This window comes from Oncorhynchus masou, chromosome 33 (assembly GCF_036934945.1).
Source record: "Oncorhynchus masou masou isolate Uvic2021 chromosome 33, UVic_Omas_1.1, whole genome shotgun sequence".
NCBI classification, from domain to species: Eukaryota; Metazoa; Chordata; class Actinopteri; order Salmoniformes; family Salmonidae; genus Oncorhynchus; species Oncorhynchus masou.
The window spans coordinates 28,345,202-28,366,494 of record NC_088244.1 but is presented as its reverse complement, the minus strand read 5'-3'; the positions used below and the strand labels follow the sequence as shown (position 1 = coordinate 28,366,494).

The following is a 21,293-nucleotide window of genomic DNA, read 5'->3' as shown; positions in this document are numbered from 1 at the left end:
ACAGACAAACTAATCCAGGTGTTTGCCATGCAAAGTTGATAGTTCTCAGCGCCACGCCTTGTGCCTCTGTGCCTGAAGCTATGAGGATACCATCTACAATTAGCCAATTACATAAGATCCTTGTTTCAGAGTGGTAGAGCTGTCAGCTGTGGCACGGTTCCCAGCCCTCGCACACATACGCACGCACACACACACACATACATACGCACACAAACATAGGTACAAACATACACACACACACCCAGCAAAGAGAGGTGACTGACTGACGGAGTACTGCTTCTAACACAGTTTTGACAAACTGTTACTGTAATTAGCCATGTGGCAGCACACTACTTCATCACTGTCTGCTTGTTCATTATGCCTGTTTGAAATCAGATCTTGGCTTCACAGTGCCTGTAGAATCTGTTTTAAAGAGGCTAACAGTAAATCCAAACGTGTTCTTGTCCATTATATACACCTGCTGAAAATGTATGAATGGAGAGGAAGATGTATCGTATAAAGGTGCTGATTCTGATTTCACTTGCCTGGATTCAACATTGTACTCTACTACTAACTTTATTTTGGTTTGGATAGTTTTCTTAGACTGTGAATTTATACTGATGATACTATCTCTGTCGCTGATCAGCCTCAGAGCCCAACCTGAAGGTGAAACACAAGTTGAAGAAACACCTGAACACTCGTAAGAGTCCTCTGACCCGCAAGGAGAGTGCCCCGTCCCCCATCAAACACCGGGTGCCCGACACTCTGGGTAAGTCCCCCACTTCCCCGAACACTGCTGCCCACTAGGCTCTGTGGTGCCAGGGCTAATAGAAAATACAAATGTTGTAATGGACTTATTCTCTCTCTCTCTTTCTCTCTCTCTCTGTCTCTCTCACTCTCCCCCATCCTCTCTCTCTTTCTCTCTCTCTGTCTCTCTCACTCTCCCCCATCCTCTCTCTCTTTCTCTCTCTCTCTGTCTCTCTCTCTCACTCTCCCCCATCCTCTCTCTCTTTCTCTCTCTCTGTCTCTCTCACTCTCCCCCATCCTCTCTCTCTTTCTCTCTCTCTCTGTCTCTCTCTCTCACTCTCCCCCATCCTCTCTCTCTTTCTCTCTCTCTCTCTCTCTCTGTCTCTCACTCTCCCCCATCCTCTCTCTCTCTCTCTCTGGCTCTCTCTCTCTCTCTCTCTCTCTGTCTCTCTCACTCTCCCCCATCCTCTCTCTCTCTCTCTTCCCCATCCTCTCTCTCTCTGTCTCTGTCTCTCTCTCTCTCTCTCTCTATGTCTCTCTCCCTCTCTCTCTCACTCTCTCACTCTCCCCCATCCTCCTTCTCTCTCTCTGCAGACTCATCTCCCAGCAGCAGTAGCACCCCAGTGTCTGGCTGCAGCTCCCCCAATGACAGTCTACCCAATGAGAATGGAGTCCTGCCCTCTGTTGACGGGCTGTCCCATGAGGTTATTATCCGATTGGTATTTACCCACCCTCCCTTACCCCTCCACACGCATACACTTATACATTACAAATGCATGAGATAAGGACAGAGGTGTCCTCTCTGGTGGGTTTGTGTGGAAATGGGAGCCGCAAAGCCCTAGTTTCTAGACAGTTCATTTGGTGTGTTCCTCTCAGTTTTTTCCTGTTTGGGTAATGAAATGTTTAAAGCAGTGATATTGGAGAAGGACATCTGGCTATAGCCCTGTAGCCGAACACAGCACCAGATCTGATCATCAAATGAAATCTCCACCTCGTCGTCTTGTCTTGGCTAATCAGCAGAATAAAAAGGCTGTCCCACATGCATTTTTGAAAGACTCAAACACTACACAAACATGCAAACACGCACACTCACTATTTATTTATGCACTTACAAAAAAATCACTTAAACACATACACTACATGACCAAAAGTATGTGGACACCTGCTCGTTGAACATCTCATTCCAAAATCATGGGCATTAATATGGAGTTGGACCCCCTTTGCTGCTATAACAGCCTCCACTCTTCTGGGAAGTATTTCCACTAGATGTTGGAACATTGCTGCGTGGACTTGCTTCCATTCATCCACATGAGCATTCGTGAGGTCGGGCACTGATGTTGGACGATTAGGCCTGGCTCGCACTCAGCATTCCAATTCATCCCAAAAGGTGATCGATGGGGTTAAGGGAAGGGGCTCTGTGCAGGCCAGTCAAGTTCTTCCACACAAACCATTTCTATATGGACCTTGCTTTGTGCAAGGGGGCATTAACATGCTGAAACAGGAAAACGCCTTTTCCAAACTGTTGCCACAAAGTTGTAAGCACAGAATCATCTAGAATGTCATTGTATGCTGTAGCGTTAAGATTTCCCTTCACTAGAACTAAGGGGCCTAGCCCGAACCATGAAAAACAGCCCCAAACCATTATTTCTCCTCCACCAAACTTTACAGTTGGCAATTTGCATTCAGGCAGGTAGCGTTCTCCTGGCATTCGCCAAACCCAGATTCATCCATTGGACTGTCAGATGGTGAAGCATGATTCATCACTCCAGTGAACTCGTTTCCACTGCTCCAGAGTCCAATGGTGGCGATCTTTACACCACTCCAGCTGACACTTGGCATTGCGCACGGTGATCTTAGGCTTGTGTGTGGCTGCTCGGCCATGGAAACCCATTCCATGAAGCTCCCGATGAACAGTTATTGTGCTGACGTTGCTTCCAGAGGCGGTTTGGAACTCGGTAGTGAGCGTTGCAACCGAGGACAGATCATTTTTACGAGCTATGCACTTCAGCACTCGGCGGTCCCGTTCTGTGAGCTTGTGTGGCCGACCACTTCGCAGCTGAGCCGTTGTGCCTCTTAGACGTTTCCACTTTACAATAACGGCACTTACAGTTGACAAACTGACTTGTTGGAAAGGTTCACATGACGGTGCCACATTGAAAGTCACTGAGCTCTTCCAACAGTAAGGCCATTCTATTTCCAATGTTTGTCTATGGAGATTGCATGGCTGTGTGCTCGATTTTATACACCTGTCAGCAACGGCTGTGGCTGGAATAGCCGAATCCCCAAATTTGAAGGGTTGTCCACATACTTTAGTATATATAGTGTACATATATATACAGTACACTCAAGGCCTACGCCTGCTGAGGTATTTATCAGCTTTGAGAGTAAACGGTCTAGTCAATGTAGTTGAATTCATGTTGTGTGTGTCCTCAGGCCCAGAGGCTACTGCTCCAGGATGGGTCTCTAGCCCACTTCACCGTCCAGAGTTCCTCTGCCCTACCCACCATCACCCTGGGCCTTCCAGCCAACGCCAGGGTAAGCATATCACACAACTTTATGAAAATGACTGTAAGATGTTATGAATTCGAGGTATTGTTATTATTATTACACTGCGACAGAGACATGGTAAAAGAAACACTAAGACTCATCTTTGATAGCAACAAGATCATTTATCGCCACTTTACATGTATGTATGTGTGCAGAGTGAATTAGACTTGTCCCCTCGGAAGGTGGGCCGGGTGCCTATGGTGACGGGAGGCCAGTCTGTCTACCTTCCCCTGGGGATGGAGGAGCAGAGTGGGTCGCTGTCGCCCCACCTCCAGCCTGTCCTCCTCCTGGAGCCCTCCAGACTGGTCCATACCCCCATGCTCGCTGGTGAGACACACCATTCACATACAATGCTGGCTGCCTTGCAATGCGTTTGACTTCCAATAAACATTTGCCTTTGTATACAGCAGTTAAGTCATTTTGCATGTAATTTGACATAGAACAGGAGAAGTTCTTGCCAAGAATGTGTTCCTTATAAAAGTATTACACAATACACAATTGCTCAGCTGGATTCTGTAGGCATTATCGCTTTTCTCTTGCCTCCTGTGAAATAGCCAAGACAAGGTTTATTCTGACACCAGAGGAAATGTGGTACCGCCACCTAGTGGCCTTGTCAAATAGTCAGATTTACAGCCATACTCTCCCTGTCTCCTCCTGTCTCAGTTCCAGGCCTGGGCACCGTGCCACTACAGTTTGCCCCCCAGATGGATCGTCTGGCCCCGGGTGGGGGCCCTCACAAGGCCCTGAGCCGAACTCGCTCAGAGCCGCTGCCCCAGAGCCTCAGATCCCTACACCCTCTGCTGCAACAGCACCACAACAGCCAACTACTGGAGAGACTTAAACAGCAGACACACCTGGGCAAGGTGAGCGACTTTACACACCTTCACAAATCACACATGTTCTCACACATACTCTCATACTCACTCATACTCTGTTGTAATGGGTTATTGATTTTTGTACAATCCAAGGATGGTTTCCTCTTTCAGCAGCTTTCTTTTTCGAAAATAATTCATTGATTTGAATGGAGTTGGATGAATCTAAATTGATCAATCATTTTGCGTGTGTGTGTTCCAGCTGATGTCTAAATCCAGTGAGAAGCCTCGGCTCAGACAGATCCCCTCAGAAGACATGGACTCTGAGGAGATGGGGCCGACGCCCAGCGACACCTATCACGGCCGAGCACGGGTGGAGTCACTGAGGGAAGCGGAGCCTGTGTCTGACTTGGACAGCCAGGGAGAACAGATCAATCTGCAACACACACTCATACTCAACCAGGTAAGATAAAGACACACAGATGATAGAGGACCACTAATAGAATATGCCTTCCTTGAACTTCCAGCAGAGGGCAGCAATGTTTGTTTTTTTCGTGCTTCATGCAGGATTGACTTTACTTTACTTTCTGCGTGTATAGATTCCTGTGGGTTGAAAATCACAACAGCACTAAACATATCTCCTCTCTCTCTCTCTCTCTTGCTCTCTCTCTCTCTCTCTCTCTCTCTCTCTGGGCTCTCTCTCTCTCTGGCTCTCTCATTTTCTATCTTGCTCCCTCCCTCTCTCTCTCTCTTTCTCTCTCTCTGGCTCACTCATTTTCTATCTTGCTCCCTCTCTCTCTCTCTCTCTCTCTCTCTCTGGGCTCTTTCTCTCTCTGGCTCTCTCTCTATCTTGCTCCCTCTCCCTCTCTAGTCATTGCTATGGGAGAAACAGAAACAGCTGCAGCAGTTGCGCCGGCAGACAGCCCACATGGAGACGCTGGCGGTACCCATGATGCTTGGCAGTGCCCACCGGCCCCTCTTCCGTACCCAGTCCTCACCAGCCTCCACCTCCCTCACGCTGCCAGACAAGCCCCTGCCAATACCCGCCCCAGAACCACATAGCAAACCACGCTTCACCACCGGTAAGAAATGAACCACACACACCCATGCACACTGCCACAAGGGAACCTGTTTAGGTGTAGGTTATTATCCCTACTGTGGCTGTAATTCAATTGATCCAATCTGAGGCCTGGTCAAGGACACTCTGATATGGGTAGTAAGCAGTTTATATGCTTATTGCATTTGTTTCAATATCTCTCTTGTTGTTGGTTAGATCAGCTGTTTTACAGCTGTTGATTCACCGGAACTGCTAACGTTAGTGTGTGTCTGTTTGGTTGCAGGCCTGGTTTATGACTCTCAGATGCTAAAGCACCAGTGCACATGTGGTGACAACAGCAGCCACCCAGAGCATGCTGGGAGGATCCAGAGTATCTGGTCACGTCTCCAGGAGAGAGGTCTCAGGGGCCAGTGTGAGGTACATAAACCACCGTTTTTACCTCCTTTTTCTTTACCTACCCACTCGGCACACTGGTTGAATCAACGTTATTTACACATCATTTCAATGAAATCACGTTGGACCAACGTAGAATTGACGTGTAATTGACGTCTGTGCCCTGTGGGTAGACTCAAGGGACAAACATGGCCTTTTCATTTGTAGCCATATTCAATCTTGATATGGGTAGTTGTATCTTACTCAATGGTCCAGTGTCTGCTCTAAGTCTGGTCCATGTTCTCCCATACAGACTATCCGGGGTCGAAAGGCCACTCTGGAGGAGCTGCAGTCGGTCCATTCAGAGCGTCATGTCCTGCTGTACGGCACCAACCCACTCAACCGCCTCAAACTGGACAACCGCAAGCTGGCCGGTACGTCCTCACTAAAGATTTGATGATGTTTCCTACTTATGCCAGGACCCCTTGAATAACTGGCAACAGTAAAGTACAGCTACTTTCTCTGGTGTCTCTAGTAAATAGAGATTTGCCTTTGGTTAATGATTCTAACGGTGCTGTATTGATAGCACTTTGGAATCTCTTACGTTTAGAAGATAACTCGTTAGTGTATTTACGGTTTTTCTCAATCATGTACAAGCATTTTTTGGAACAATCTTGTCGATTTTCAAAACAGAGTCCACAAAACACAGAACTCTGTGGCCTTTTGCAAAACAGTACATAGCAATGAACACAGATTCACCCATTTCCCTTCTGATGAAAACCATGTGTTAATATTCTGTAAATAAACATGTATTCCCTGACGACACTTCTACGTTTTGCCAAAGCGGTTCTAAGATATGCAAGGCAGGTACGACGGCAATACAATGATCAGAAGGTCTGTATTTCACAATTTGATCATTGCCATTCTGCTACAGATACATTTCAATGCAGATCCAAAAATGGCTTCTATGCGATTGAGAAAAACTGTAAGATGTAATTTACTGATGGTACACAGACAAACAGTATTGTCATATGCTAATAAAATGATAAGAAAATAAACTGCTGGATTATTTGTGATGAATAATACCACTCATTGTTCTCCCACAGGCATTCTCTCTCAAAGGATGTTTGTGATGCTCCCATGTGGAGGAGTGGGGGTAAGTGAGAGACACACACACACACACACACATATGCATGCATGCACACACACACACATGCACACACACACAAACTAATAGAAACATGATGATCACGGGATTTTAAAGAAATGCCTCCAATTTCATTGTCTGAACCAGACGGCTAGAAATACAAGTTTGTGAACAAACGGGAAAGAATTATGAAAGGAAGGAAGGATATGTAGAATGGAGTGGAGAGCAGCATGTTTATGTCCGTGAGGGAATTCCCTCGTGTGCATGTCTGTGTTTTCCTCTTCCATGTCTGTGTTTTCCTCTCCCTGGAAATGTCTGCATTTTCCTCTCCCTGGGAATGTCTGCGTTTTCCTCTCCCTGGAAATGTCTGCATTTTCCTCTCCCTGGAAATGTCTGCGTTTTCCTCTCCCTGGAAATGTCTGCATTTTCCTCTTCCATGTCTGCGTTTTCCTCTCCCTGGAAATGTCTGCATTTTCCTCTTCCATGTCTGTGTTTTCCTCTCCCTGGAAATGTCTGCATTTTCCTCTTCCATGTCTGCATTTTCCTCTCCCTGGAAATGTCTGCATTTTCCTCTTCCATGTCTGTGTTTTCCTCTCCCTGGAAATGTCTGCATTTTCCTCTTCCATGTCTGTGTTTTCCTCTCCCTGGAAATGTCTGCATTTTCCTCTTCCATGTCTGTGTTTTCCTCTCCCTGGAAATGTCTGCATTTTCCTCTTCCATGTCTGCGTTTTCCTCTCCCTGGAAATGTCTGCATTTTCCTCTTCAATGTCTGCGTTTTCCTCTCCCTGGAAATGTCTGCATTTTCCTCTTCCATGTCTGCATTTTCCTCTTCCATGTCTGCATTTTCCTCTTCCATGTCTGCGTTTTCCTCTTCCATGTCTGCATTTTCAACATTTATGCATTTTCCTCTCCCTGGAAACAAGTCCTGTTTTTCCCTCTTGTATTTCTCTGTTGCTTGGGTAGCACATCTCTATGGCACCGGGTGTGTCTGTGTACTGTAAGTATGGTAATATATCAGACAGCTGATTGAGGTGAGGACTGTGTGCTGTCCTGTCACTCACCCTTGTGTTGGTTTTGATTGGCAGGTGGACAATGACACAATCTGGAACGAGTCTCACACGTCCACGGCGTCACGCATGGCTGCAGGCAGTGTCACAGAGCTGGCCTTCAGAGTGGCCAAGGGAGAGCTGAAGGTGAGACACAGAGATCTGTAATCCCCATCAAATCACACTCCAGACTATCTCTCGAACTGCCTCAGGCAACTTGAGAAAGAATAGTGAATGATCCTGTTTTGTTTTGTTTCTCTCCAGAATGGCTTTGCAGTGGTGAGGCCCCCAGGACACCATGCTGACCCTTCCAACCCAATGTAAGTCTGTCTCATTTTCTCATATCGAATGTGCGTGTGTTTTTGTTTGTGTGTAGTTTTTCGTGTGTACTATACTCCTTGTGGTAGTGCGTGCCCAGGCTAACCACAGCGGCCTCTGCTGAGCGTTGCAGTGTCAGCACGCTGTCCGATGAAAGATATTTATGGGCTGATAGTGAAGCCGGGAAGGAAAAGAACAGAGGGAAGATTTATGCCTCTCCTATTGGTGTGCTGAGTCGGCTTTTAGGAATTCCACCATTTTTCTTCGTATCCTAACCACTATCATCTTGTATTGCTGATGTCTGTTTCTCTACCTTTCTTTCACCCCCACCCTCCCTCCAGGGGTTTCTGCTATTTCAACTCGGTGGCCATCGCAGCCAGGCAGCTCCAACAGAAACTGAGTGCCAACAAGATCCTCATCGTTGACTGGGTAAGGGACTACAGTTTCAGTGATTGTAGCAATAACAGTAGCAACACTATTTTCGTTGGTGGTATACTCGTCTCAGTTGACCTACTACTGTTTTGACAACAACTACAGTATTTAGTATGACCCTTGTGATATACTGTATACACATGAAAACATGTATGTATACACAAGTAAACACATGTGAGTTCTGTCTCACATTGCTTTATTTGTTACTATTGGCCAGGTCTAGGATATGACATAAAATAAGCCAGCAGTTATGTGATTTAATGTAACCAAATGTCTTCCATCTCTGTCCTGTTGCTAGGATGTTCACCATGGTAATGGGACCCAGGAAGTGTTTTACAATGATCCCAGTGTGCTGTATATCTCACTGCATCGCTATGACGACGGCAACTTCTTCCCTGGCAGCGGGGGGCCAGCTGAGGTAAGTGACATCATTGGGTCAGCTCTACACCGGGCATTCTGCCAGTCGGACAATGGGCATGACATCAAGAGAAGCTAGAGCAACTAGCTAGGCTCCAAAGTAACGGTGGACAGATGTCTGCTCAAGGGTCTTAGTGTGTTTAGGAGACATTCTATTCCACGTGTTGTGCCTCTAGCACCTCTATGTTATTGGCCACATCTCCATGGAGAATGCATTGTCTCAGTCGGTCTCTCTGTGTGTGCCTGTGTTGTAGGTGGGATCTGGTGCTGGAGAAGGCTTCAATGTCAACGTGGCCTGGACTGGAGGTCTGGACCCCCCTATGAGTGATGCTGAGTACATCGCTGCTTTTAGGTACAACAGCTCTGACCGTGATCCTTTCTGGTTTAAGCATGAATGTCCACCCGTCCCCATTTCTGTAACTATGCAAAAATGAAGGTCTTACCTTGTCACTTTCTAGAAAGGACCCCCTTCTCCCCTCATACAGTATTGACTGTAATTTGCAAAAGTGCAAAAACTCTTAACGCATTTCTGAATCGGAGTCATTTGAAGTGCATGTGTACGGTCCCACTTTTCAATGTTTTACGTGTGAGATTAAATTGTCTCCAGGTTTGGTGGTTGTTGTATTAAACAGACATTTCACTGCCACTTCCTCCATAGCACTTAATTGCCACCGGTGGGTGGTTTAGGTTCTAATGAAGTTTCTGTATTTTGGTTAGGTCGGCTGTCTGGTGGCAACCGTAGGAAACTGTGGCGACCACAGACAGTGGTGGGTGGGCCCCACCTCTAAGCCAGCGAAACAAAATGAGAATGACAACATAGTACTGGAAAAGTTTCAACAAAAGTTTTTAACTTCAACGTAATAAGAAACCAGGGTTTAATATTCCTATTACAACTCTCTTTTCCACACAGTAGTACACCACCCTTGGACTTAATAATAAAGCCTTTGTGTTTGAATCTGAAAAGACACCATTTTGTTGCCACACATGTCTGTCCCACACAGATTTAAAATGTCTAGCAAGTTTGTTGGTGAAATGTTCTCAGTCAGTTTCTCTAAACTCCAGGGGTAAGGAATGCACCCCCACCACCTCCTTGTCTCCTCTGTCTCATTCCTGTTCTCCTCTTCTCCCTACCTCTCCCCTTCCCTCGCTCTGATTGATCTTTAATGAGCCCTCTCCCTCTCTCTCTTGTTCTCCCTGTAGTCTGTCTATAGCTGGGCTCACAGGGGAGTAGGGGAGGTTTTATTGGTCTGCAGGGGAGGCAGGGTTGGTTAGTGTGGTGGGGAGTGGGGGGGGTCTGGGCTGGAGGAATCCAAACGCAGGATAATGAACCCAAATGGATCCCAGATGGCAGGCTGTCAGTGACGTGAGGAGAGTGACAAGCTCCAAATGGGAACCAGACGTGCTTATGGAGGCTTTGAACTCGGGCGGCAGCAGAGATGCCTGCGTTAGCTCCCTCGCTAGCTAGTGGCCCTGCTCAGTTCTGTGCTGTGCTGGTAGACTCTCTTAACAGAGCGAGGTGGCTGACGCCAGTCCAGAAAACAACAGGAGGCCCCTGCACCTCGACCTCAATCCTGCTCTCTTCACTGTCATTAACAGCCAGACAGGGCTGTTTGTGGAGTAAATATTGTCGAGGTGTTGTTGAAACGCTGTTGTTCCTCCCTGCAGGACGGTGGTGATGCCCATAGCTCAGGAGTTCTCCCCTGACGTGGTCCTGGTCTCCTCAGGGTTCGATGCAGCAGAGGGACATCCTGCACCTCTAGGGGGTTACAAGGTCACCGGCAAATGTAAGCAAGGCTTTCCTCAAACAGTACACGTTAGACCATGAGCTAGCTTGTACAGTGGTTTCAGAGCTTCGCTGGTTAGTTCTTGATAAATAGAAGGTAAGACATTTATAAGCCTTGACCTCGTACACGCTGACCTGGTTGCATCACTGTTGTAAATGTGTGTCTTTATTGATTTATATGAATCTGTGCTGTAAATGTCATTAAGATTGGTACAGGCACTGCAGTACAATACTTCTCACAAAGTATTCATGCTCATTGGCTTATTCCACATTTAGTTTTTTTTACAGCCTGAATTCAAAATGGATTACATAGATTTGTTTTATCTCACCTATCTACACAACATTCCACATAATGACAAAGTGAAAACATGTTTATCGACATTTTTGCAAATGTATTGAAAATGAAATACAGAAATATCTAATTTGCATAATTATTCACACCCCTGAGTCAATACAATGTTAGAATCACCTTTGGCAGCGATTACAGCTGTGAGTCTTTCTGGTTAAGTTTCTAAGAGCTTTGTACACCTGGATTGTACAGAATAACAAAACAAAAAAATCTTCAAGCCCTGTCAAGTGTTGTTTTTTCATATCTTGCCATAGATTTTGAAGGTGATTTTAGTCTCAAATGTAACTAGGCCACTCAGGAACATAACATATCCTCTTGGTAAGCAACTCCTTGTGTTTTAGGTTATTGTCCTGCTGAAAGGTGAATGTCTATTGGAAAACAGTGTCTACTGGAAAACAGATTGAACCAGGTTTTCCTTTGGGATTGTGCCTGTGCTTAGCTCTATTCCGTTTCTTTTTATCCTGAACAACTCCCTAGACCTTGCTGATGACAAACATACCTATAACACGATGCAGCCACCACCATTCTTGAAAATATGAAGAGTGGTACTTAGTGATGTGTTGTGTTGGATTTTCCCCAAACGTAACGCTTCGTATTCAGGACATACAGTTAATTTCTTTGCCACAATTTGTGCAGTTTTACTTTAGTGCCTTATTGCAAACAGGATGCATGTTTTGGAATATTCGTATTCTGTACAGACTTCCTTATTTTCACTCTGTCATTTAGGTTAGTATTCTACAGTAATTGAAATGTTGTTGATCCTTAGTTTTCTCCTATCACAGCCATTAAACTCCAATTGTTTTAAAGTCACCATTGACATCATGGTGAAATCCCTGAGCGGTTTCCTTCCCCGCTTGAAATTGAGTTAGGAAGGATGCCTCATTATTGTTATTTTATTGTGTTACTTTTTAAATGTTTTACTTTAGTTTATTTAGTAAATATTTTATGTTGTATTCGGCACATGAGACAAGTACATTTAATTTGATTCTATTGTTCTATTTGTATCTTTGTAGTAAATGTGTGTATTGATACAGCATCTAACGTGTAATTAATAACTTCGTCATGCTCAAAGAGATATTCAATGTCTGCTTTTTGTATTTTTACCCTTCTTTGCGAGGCATTGGAAAACCTTCCTGGTATTTGTGGTTGAATCTGTGTTTGCAATTCACTGCTCTTCTGAGGGACCTTACAAATAGCTGTATGTGTGGGGTACAGAGAGGAGGTAATCATGTTAAACACTATTATTGCACACAGTGAGTCCATTAAATGTATTATGTGGCTTGTTAAGCAAATATCTACCCCTGAACTTGTTTATGCCATAACAAAGGGGTTGAATACTTATTGACTCAAGACATTTCAGGTTTTCATTTTCAATTAATTAGTATAAAACTCCACTTTGACATTATGGTGTAATGTGTGTAGGCCAGTGACACAAAATCTCAATATAATCAATTTTAAATTCAGGATGTTACACAACAACATGTGAAAAAAGTCAAGGGGTGTGAATATGTTCTGAAGGCTCTGTTGTCAGTCTAGAAAAGGAGTTGGCACACATGCCTCATTGAACATGATTTAGGCTAGTTTATTGACTGTGTTGTTTTTGATGTGTCCATCAGGTTTTGGGTTCCTGACCCGGCAGTTGATGGGTCTGGCTGGAGGCCGGGTGATCATGGCCCTGGAGGGAGGTCACGACCTCACGGCCATCTGCGACGCCTCCGAGGCCTGCGTCAGCGCTCTCCTGGGCATTGAGGTGAGAGACTGTTTTAAGGTGCATTAAAGCAGTTTATGAACTACTTTTAAACCCCTTTTTTTCCTTATCTATCTACACACAATATCCCATATTTACAAAGCGAAAACAGGGTTTTAGAAATACCTTATTTAAATAAGTATCCAGACCCTTTGCGATGAGACTCAAAAATGAGCTTAGGTGCATCCTGTTTCTATTGATCATCCTTGAGATGTTTCTATAACTTGATTGGAGTCCACCTGTGGTAAAATCAATTAATTGGCACATGACAGCCTGCTTGAAGTTTGCCAAAAGGCACATAAAGGACTCTGACCATGAGAAACAAGATTTTCTGGTCTGATGAAACCAAGATTGAACTCTTTGGCCTGAATGCCAAGCATCACATCTGGAGGAAACCTGACACCATCCCTATGGTGAAGCATGGTGGTGTGCAGCGACGCTCCCCATCCAACCTGACAGAGCTTGAGGGGATCTGCAGAGAAGAATGGGAGAAACTCCCCAGATACAGGTGTGCCAAGCTTGTAGCATCATATCCAAGAAGACTTGAGGCTGTAGTCACTGCCAAGGGTTCTTCAACAAAGTACTGAGTAAAGGGTCTGAATACTTATGTAAATATGATGTTTCAGTTATTTATTTATTTTTGTGCAAAAAAATAATGTTTTTTTTGTTTTGTCATTATGGGGTATTGTGTGTAGATTAATGAGGAATAAAAACACTTTAATACATTTTAGAATGAGTCTGTAACATAACATAATGTGGGAAAAGTCAAGGGGTCTGAATACTTTCCAAATGCACTGTAGATAAGATGGAAGATATTGAGGGCTGGAAAGGAGGATGTTGTTGATTAGTGGCCTGATGGTTACCTCTCCCACTATTGTCCATACAGGAGCCTCTGTCAGAGGAGGTGCGGCTGCAGAAGCCCAATGCTAACAGTGTTTGCTCGCTACAGAGAGTCATACAGATACATGGTGGGTAAACAGTCATTCTACTCCTTGTCTCTTTCTCATACAGTACACCACTGTCCCTATTTTCCCTCTGTCTCTCTAGTCTATTTTTGTCTATCCCTTTATTCTGGTCTGATCCTAATTATTGTGAAATGTAGACTTCCTGAGTACACAGAATGATTGAATACATTAGGCTACAAGGCTATTAACGATATTGATCTTTCGCCATATGGGCCCATACAGTATGAAGGACTAGCTTTTATATCGACCTTCTGACTGCAGCCAAAGTGCTCACTGCTCATTCAAGTGCGTGTGCTTACTGGCTCTGGTTTAGGCAAAAAAAAAAAACACACAGAATAAACACACATAATGTAGAGCAGAGTGGGGTAAGTTGAGCCATGTTTTACATTCAGCTTCACTGCGTCAAGGGAAATATAGTATTCTTTTAACAACGATATCTACATACATTTCAAGATGTTGTGTGTACAGTGGCTTGCGAAAGTATTCACCCCCCTTGACATTCTTCCTATTTTGTTACCTTTTAACCTGGAATTAAAATCGATTTTTTTGGGGGGTTGTATCATTTGTTTTACACAGCAAGCCTACCACTTAGAAAATGCAAAATATTTTTTATTCTGACACAAACAAGAAATAAGACTGAAAACTTGAGCATGCATAACTATTCACCCCCCAAAGTCAATCATTTGTAGAGCCACCTTTTGCAGCAATTACAGCTACAAGTCTCTTGGAGTATGTCCCTATAAGCTTGGCACATCTAGCCACTGGGATTTTTGCCCATTCTTCAAGGCAAAACTGCTCCAGTTCCTTGAGATTGATGGGTTCCGCTTGTGTACAGCAATCTTTAAGTCATACCACAGATTCTCAATTGGATTGAGGTCTGGGCTATGACTAGGCCATTCCAAGACATTTAGATGTTTCTCCTTAAACCACTCGATTGTTGCTTTAGCAGTATGCTTAGGGTCATTGTCCTCCTGGAAGGTGAACCCCCGTTTCAGTCTCAAATCTCTGGAAGACGGAATTTCCCTGTATTTCCCTCTAGAATTCCCTCTAGAATTTCCCTGTATTTAGCGCCATCCAACATTCCTTCAATTCTGACCAGTTTCCCAGTTCCTGCCGACGAAAAACATCCCTACAGCTTGATGCTGCCACCACCACGCTTCACTGTGGGTATGGTGTTCTCGGGGTGATGAGAGGTGTTGGGTTTGCGCCAAACGTGTTTGCTTATTTTTTTCTTTAAGCAATGGATTTTTTCTGGCCGCTCTTCTGCAAAGCCAGCTCTGTAGAGTGTACGGCTTATAGTGGTCCTATGGACAGATACTCCAATCTCCGCTGTGGAGCTTTGCAGCTCCGTCAGGGTTATATTTGGTCTCTTTGTTGCCTCTCTGATTAATGCCCTCCTTGCCTGGTCTGTGGGTTTTGGTGGGTGGCCCTCTCTTGGCAGGTTTGTTGTGGTGCCATATTCTTTCCATGTTTTAATAATGGATTTAATGGTGCTCCGTGGGATGTTCAAAGATTCTGATATTTGTTATAAGCCAACCCTGATCTGTACTTCTCCACAACTTTGTCCCTGACCTGTTTGGAGAGCTCCTTGGTCTTCATGGTGCCGCTTGCTTGGTGGTGTCCCTTGCTTAATGGTGTTGCAGACTCTGGGGCCTTTCAGACCAGGTGTATATATACTGAGATCACGTGGCAGATCATGTGACACACAGGTTTACTTTATTTAAATAATGATGTGACTTCTGAAGGTAATTGGCTGCACCAGATCCTATTTCGGGGCTTCATAGGGGGTGAATAAATATGTACCCAGCACTTTTCCCTTTTTTTGTTGTTGTCGTAATTTTTTTAATTTCACTTCACCAATTTGGACTATTTTGTGTATGTGGATTACATGAAATCCAAATAAAAATCCATCAAATTACAGGTTGTAATGCAACAAAATAGGAGAAACGCCAAGGAGGATGAATACTTTTGAAAGGCACTGTCTGAATATATGTAAAAAAAAAAATATATAGTTTTGAAAACATAGCTTGTCCCAAAAAAGTGGTCTCTTGACATGCCTTACACCGGGTATGGGGTAAGTTAAGCCCCTACTGAATTAAATATTACCTCTACCTTTTAAAACCATGTCTATCTTTATTTCCCAAACACAGATCAATCACTTTTCATTTTTAAAACAATTTTAAGCTTAACACCCAACAAACACTTTGTACTTTCTTTAACACTTTTAACATAGGCCCTGTTGTTACCTGATAACCCAGCGATAATGCCTAAACACATCAATTTGCTCAACTTACTCCAATGGCCATTGGCTCAATTACCCCACTCTCTCCTACTCTATAGTCCAAAAGATTCTCTGTCTGTTTTTCAGGTCAGTATTGGCAGTCCCTGAAGACGTTCAGTAGCTCCGTGGGACTGTCCTTCCTGGGTGCTCAGAGAAGAGACTGTGAGGAGACTGATGCTGTCAATGCTCTGGCCTCTCTCTCTGTGGGGGTCCTGACCAGCAAGAGGTACGACAGGAGCACATGTACCCAAACACTCTCAAACACTCCTTAACACTCTCAGAGTAAAGGGCAGGCTCCCCTGTACAGTACTATACAAATATGATGCATGATGCTTTTCCTAACCATCTTCTCTATGTGTTTGCCCCCAGCCTCCCCGACGAGCCTATGGAGCATGACGACGATTCCATGTGAAAGATGCTGACTGTTGACCTCAGAGACCTCTCCTTCAGGACGTCCCAATAGCCTTGGAGATCCTGCCCTGTCACACGACGAGGGGGAGGAGTGTAGACTGTGGAACTGCCTTAACCAATGAGACCTTAAAGCCACACAGTGCCTCAAAGACCACCGTCAATTCTCAAAAGACTGTATGCAGTGCAACTTAACACAGCGAAGAGTGAACTCAACACAGTGGAACTAATGTAGCCTGCTCAGCCACACCAAAGACCTGTCAGTGTATATGTGAGGTAAAAGATGTTCTCTCAAACAGCTGATTATTTGACTCTGTCCGTGGTCTAGCCCTAGCAAGACAGAGTCATTTTTATTGTGTGTATTCAGAAGGACACGTCCATAACAGCCCTGTGCCGTCATATTGACCACTCTTTGGCCTTTAAAACAAGTACAGACATAAAGGTCTTATGGAGGCACTTACAGTAAAGAAATGCTTCCCATCCGCTGTCTTATTTCCCCAGTGTCTGTGAATAATACAGGCCATCGAGACGAAAGGAAGATGTGGCCCTGAAGGAGGGAATTCTTAGCACCAGGTCTGTGGGTGTCTGTTGTTGTGTCAGTGAGCAGAGCAGACCCAAGTCAGTCTGAGGAAGTCCCTGGACGGACAGAGGGAGAGAGCGATAGCCTGGAGGGGACCGGCCAGCACCTGGCAACTGTTGAATGGCTCAGTCGGTCCTCGATGATGTCATTAATAGTTTAACCACTAAAAAAAATACAAAAAATAAGAAGAAAATGAAGATAAGGATGACTGTGGTTTTATCTGTTGTTTTTGCACTGTGCATTCCGTAATGTGAACCATTGAAAATTCCAAACCTCGGGGAAACTCAAGTTCTAGATTATTTAATTATCTGTTAAACTTTGAAGATTGGAAGTTATTGTTGTCCTCTAAAATCCACTCACATTCTAAAAAGAAGACTTATGCATTCTACATTTCTACCGGCAGGTATACACATTGAGTATTTATACGAAGTGCATTTTCAAAAGAAATCCTGTTTGGCCAGATTGTATTACGAATACTTTCCACTGCTGTTCATAGACAAGTGTCTTTATATATTGTTGGCAGGGACACACACAAACACACACACTCAGAAAGGCATTGTAGACATGCACGCTATTTCCCTTTATGTCTTACCACTGACATGATGAGGACCAAAATTATACCTCCTGTCTCGAGGATATATAGTATACAAACTGGATGAACAGGAACAATTAAACCAATGAATCTTATGAAGAGCTGAAGACCTACCACTGTTTGGATGGAAATACTAGTTCTATGTTCATTCCTATGCCATTGTATTGTTTATGATGCTAGTCAAAGGCTCTAATGCACTTCATCTCCCAAAGAAACCGCTCTTCAACATGGCTGCAGTGGGACTGTATTACTGCAGATGGACCAGTGTGGTTACGGTGTTACTGTACATTGATGTTTGTTTTTGCAGGACCAGACTGTTGACCTGTGGATAGACATTTACTGTGTACATTCATTTGACAGTTCAGTTCCCTTGATATTATCCACGGATAGTAATATCAAGCAGAGTTGAATAACAGTTCAACTGAGTGTATTATTTTATGTGAAAACCTTCTTTATGGTGTTGCTCTGTTTGTTTCGTGGACCAACCAAAATACTATTACTGTTAGCACTATGGAGGTCAGTGGCGGTCGGTGCCATTTAAAATGAGGGAGGACGATTTCTTTTTTTATGAGCATGGCTTTATTTCTATTACAGCATATTGGATGACTGTCATTCCTTTTCCAGTCACACAGTTCACTGTAACAGCGATAGGTTTAGGCTACTTCATGATCCTCAAATGTTACCTATACCCATCATGTTGCTACAACCGAGCCTATGAATGAAAGTTTACAACGTAGGTGCACACAGGTCGAGATAAACATTTGAGGTGACAGACCGTGACACATGGACACACAGTGACACATTCAATATCACCGTGCACACTCTTGCCTGCATCTAGGGTGTAATCATTAGTCTAACAGTTGCAAACAAGTTGCTATTGGACAAATTCAGGTATGTTTATCCCCATTTTGTTCTGTTTGCTTCCGTTTAAGAAACGTTTTACAGCAGAATGAATACACCACTGATCACGCGTAAATACAGTTCACTTTCATAGTAGCCATGTTGTATTCCTTCTCGCTTCTCTGCGCTCTCCTCCTCTCACCTTTCGCTTGTGGACTTCAATGCACAACACAGCTGAATGTGACCAGGCAACAAAAAAAACTTTCCAAGCCAAACTATATCATAACTGCTACACACAGCCTACATCGTTGTCACCATATTAGCTAAAGTGACGTCATAGTCAACAAAGCTAATATAACTAATGTGTCAGTAAACCCGCTACAATCATGCAGTAATGTTACAGTGTACAGTCAGTAAGCAGTTTAGCACCTGCACCGGCGGGCCCCGGGGGAAATACATTTGTAAAACCAAAATCTTACCTTGATTTGGAAGAGTTCCAGTGTTTTGTTGGATAGTCATAGCCAGCTAGCTAACATAGCATCCCTCTGTCAGAGAAGAGTATTTAAGCAGGCTAAACTAGATCGCTGCATAGGCTAGCTAAGTAAGTGAAAGTGAAAAAAATTGACTCTCTTGCTTCTCCTATATTTTGGAAGAAATTAATTTGTTCAAAACTGTTCAACTAGTGTCTGAGTTAACTACTCACCACATGTTATGCACTGCAGTGCTAGCTAGCCCGAGCTTATGCGTTCACTACTAAATTAATTCTCTGATCCTTTGTTTGGGTGGACATGTCAGTTCATGCTGCAAGAGCTCAGATAGGTTGGAGGACAAGTCAATGTACCCAGAGGGGGATGGACCATGGTGCTACGCCATGGTGCTACCCTACAGAGTGCTGTTGAGGCTACTGTAGACTTTTATTTTAAAACAGTGTGTTTTAATTCATTAATTGGTGACGTGAATAGTGTAGTTTTATCTGATTCATTACATGTTATGATATTCACTGAGGATGGTCCTCCCCTTCCTCCTCTGAGGAGCCTCCACTGATGGAGATGTGGCTCTACTATGATGGTGCATCCTTCTCCCTTAGGCCTTGTGTAGGAGGTCTCTCTTGTACTCCAGTTGTATGTACGATGCAGTACTTGACATCATGCTGATTATAGATTTTCAGATATAGTGTATCTGTAGTTTGTTAACATGTCCTGAGACCTTTTTTGTGTGTTCATGATGTCCAGTGTATATTGTTTTTGTTTTGAATTGAAATGTGTAGCACATTCCACTGTTTCATTTTCTATATTCATTCTGGGGTTATGTAGTTTGTCTTAATGAGCATTTCATCTAGATTGCACTTGTTTTTAGAGGTTCTTCAGTGGATGAAAAAAAAACTGCCCACCATCAAATTGAGAAATTGACATTTGTTTTCAGATTCACAATATTATTTTGTATATGACCCCATACTTCTATGGAATGTGGCTAAATGTCTAAATGTATCATAAGCTCTCTATTAATGTGCATTACTGTGTTTTCTCTGTTGAAAATCGAAGAGAAGAGTGAGAGAGAGCATCCACTTCTGACTAACCACTGCAGAAAGAAGGCATTTACAAGGCGTATTTCTTCAGGAACACTCTCTCTGCTGGTGCGCCAGTACAGGGGCTTGTACGCTAGTGATACCTGTCAATCTTGTCTTAACTAAACATTTTTTATCCTCTCCCCTAGTTGTTGTTGAGAGAGAGAGATAACGATAACCATGCTAACAAGTCTTATAGTCATTTCTTACTATACTCTGTACCAACCACTGTGGATGGCTACAGATGTAGGATTGTAATTTGATCACCCTGTTGCCGGAGAACTTTCCTGAAATGCAGGAAATTTAAACCTTGTAGTGTATTTGAGGTATAAAACAAGTCCACTTTTAAACAAAAAACAAAAACATATCAATCTCTACAATACTGTCCATAAATTATAATCCACATAATTCACTTTTCCTGTTTGCTGCAGGACTACTTTTGTACTGTAGCAAACAGGTTGAAATCAAAATCTGTATATGTGTGTAGGAGGCCATTGCCAGTTTTCAATATTCATTATTGTTTGTACTAACTATTTGTTTTGGGCTGGTTGTTTTCAAGACTCTGGGCAATGTTTGTCCATAAGATCCCCTCAAAGACTTGTATAAAAAGAAATAGAAGTAACCACCATTATTCATATTCTCGTAGAACAGTGCCTGTGCTCTCTGTCTCGTAGTACACCAGTGGGTATCTGTTGTCTATGAAGTAATGTTAGACAAAGTGTGTTGGATACTGTACATGGCCTCTCCTCTAAAGACTTCCAGGGGCCTATGGGCAACACTCTTATTGTCTTAGTGACAAGTGGGCCACTCCTCTTGATTTCCTTTAATATTGTCCTTTTTATGCTCTGTTTCTTAAAGTCACTGTAAATAGATACTCAAGACCAAAATACATCACGCATGTGCCTTGAGTCAAGTATTGGTGGCCTTCACTAACTGGAGTTAGGAATAACAGTCTTGTTTTCATACTTTTCATTGACCTTGTGTTCCTTTTTTCCTACATATTTCCTATGTATGTATAGAAAGGATGTCTATTTTGTACTGTTTTTCTCTTAATTAAAATTTTTAATGGTCATTTTTGTGTGTACAGAATTGTAGGTGTGACAACATGTTGGATATACGGTGTACTTTCCTGGTCCACTAGTACATGTATCCACATGTGCTTCTGTGGTTGGGCAGATCATAGGATTTCTTTCCAACCAGACAACCAATAAATATTTTAGAGGCCTTATTTTCCCCAAAAGAACAACAGCTTTATGGGCAATTATACCCTGGTCTGCCTGAGCAGACACTTGGCCCTCATTAAGGAAGTC

The 21,293-nt window shown here is 43.6% G+C and overlaps 1 protein-coding gene across 6 annotated transcripts in view; it reads left to right on the top strand.

The window, feature by feature from the left end:
* Positions 1-21,055, top strand: part of LOC135528184 (histone deacetylase 7-like) — a 77,548-nt gene extending 56,493 nt beyond the window's left edge. For 4 of the 6 annotated variants that reach the window (XM_064957084.1, XM_064957088.1, XM_064957087.1 and 1 more), the window contains exons 7-26: positions 626-748; positions 1,321-1,445; positions 3,160-3,261; positions 3,429-3,600; positions 3,937-4,136; positions 4,348-4,548; positions 4,957-5,167; positions 5,426-5,559; positions 5,828-5,948; positions 6,621-6,670; positions 7,747-7,854; positions 7,972-8,027; positions 8,367-8,454; positions 8,756-8,875; positions 9,129-9,226; positions 10,540-10,658; positions 12,623-12,756; positions 13,640-13,721; positions 16,087-16,225; positions 16,369-21,055. In XM_064957084.1, coding sequence (XP_064813156.1) covers positions 626-748; positions 1,321-1,445; positions 3,160-3,261; positions 3,429-3,600; positions 3,937-4,136; positions 4,348-4,548; positions 4,957-5,167; positions 5,426-5,559; positions 5,828-5,948; positions 6,621-6,670; positions 7,747-7,854; positions 7,972-8,027; positions 8,367-8,454; positions 8,756-8,875; positions 9,129-9,226; positions 10,540-10,658; positions 12,623-12,756; positions 13,640-13,721; positions 16,087-16,225; positions 16,369-16,411 — 2,426 coding nt within the window. In that variant the 3' untranslated portion in view covers positions 16,412-21,055. The remainder of the gene's footprint in view (positions 1-625; positions 749-1,320; positions 1,446-3,159; positions 3,262-3,428; positions 3,601-3,936; positions 4,137-4,347; positions 4,549-4,956; positions 5,168-5,425; positions 5,560-5,827; positions 5,949-6,620; positions 6,671-7,746; positions 7,855-7,971; positions 8,028-8,366; positions 8,455-8,755; positions 8,876-9,128; positions 9,227-10,539; positions 10,659-12,622; positions 12,757-13,639; positions 13,722-16,086; positions 16,226-16,368) is intronic. The other 2 variants (XM_064957085.1, XM_064957086.1) reach the window with 2 other exon arrangements.
* The last annotated feature ends 238 nt before the right edge of the window (positions 21,056-21,293 follow it).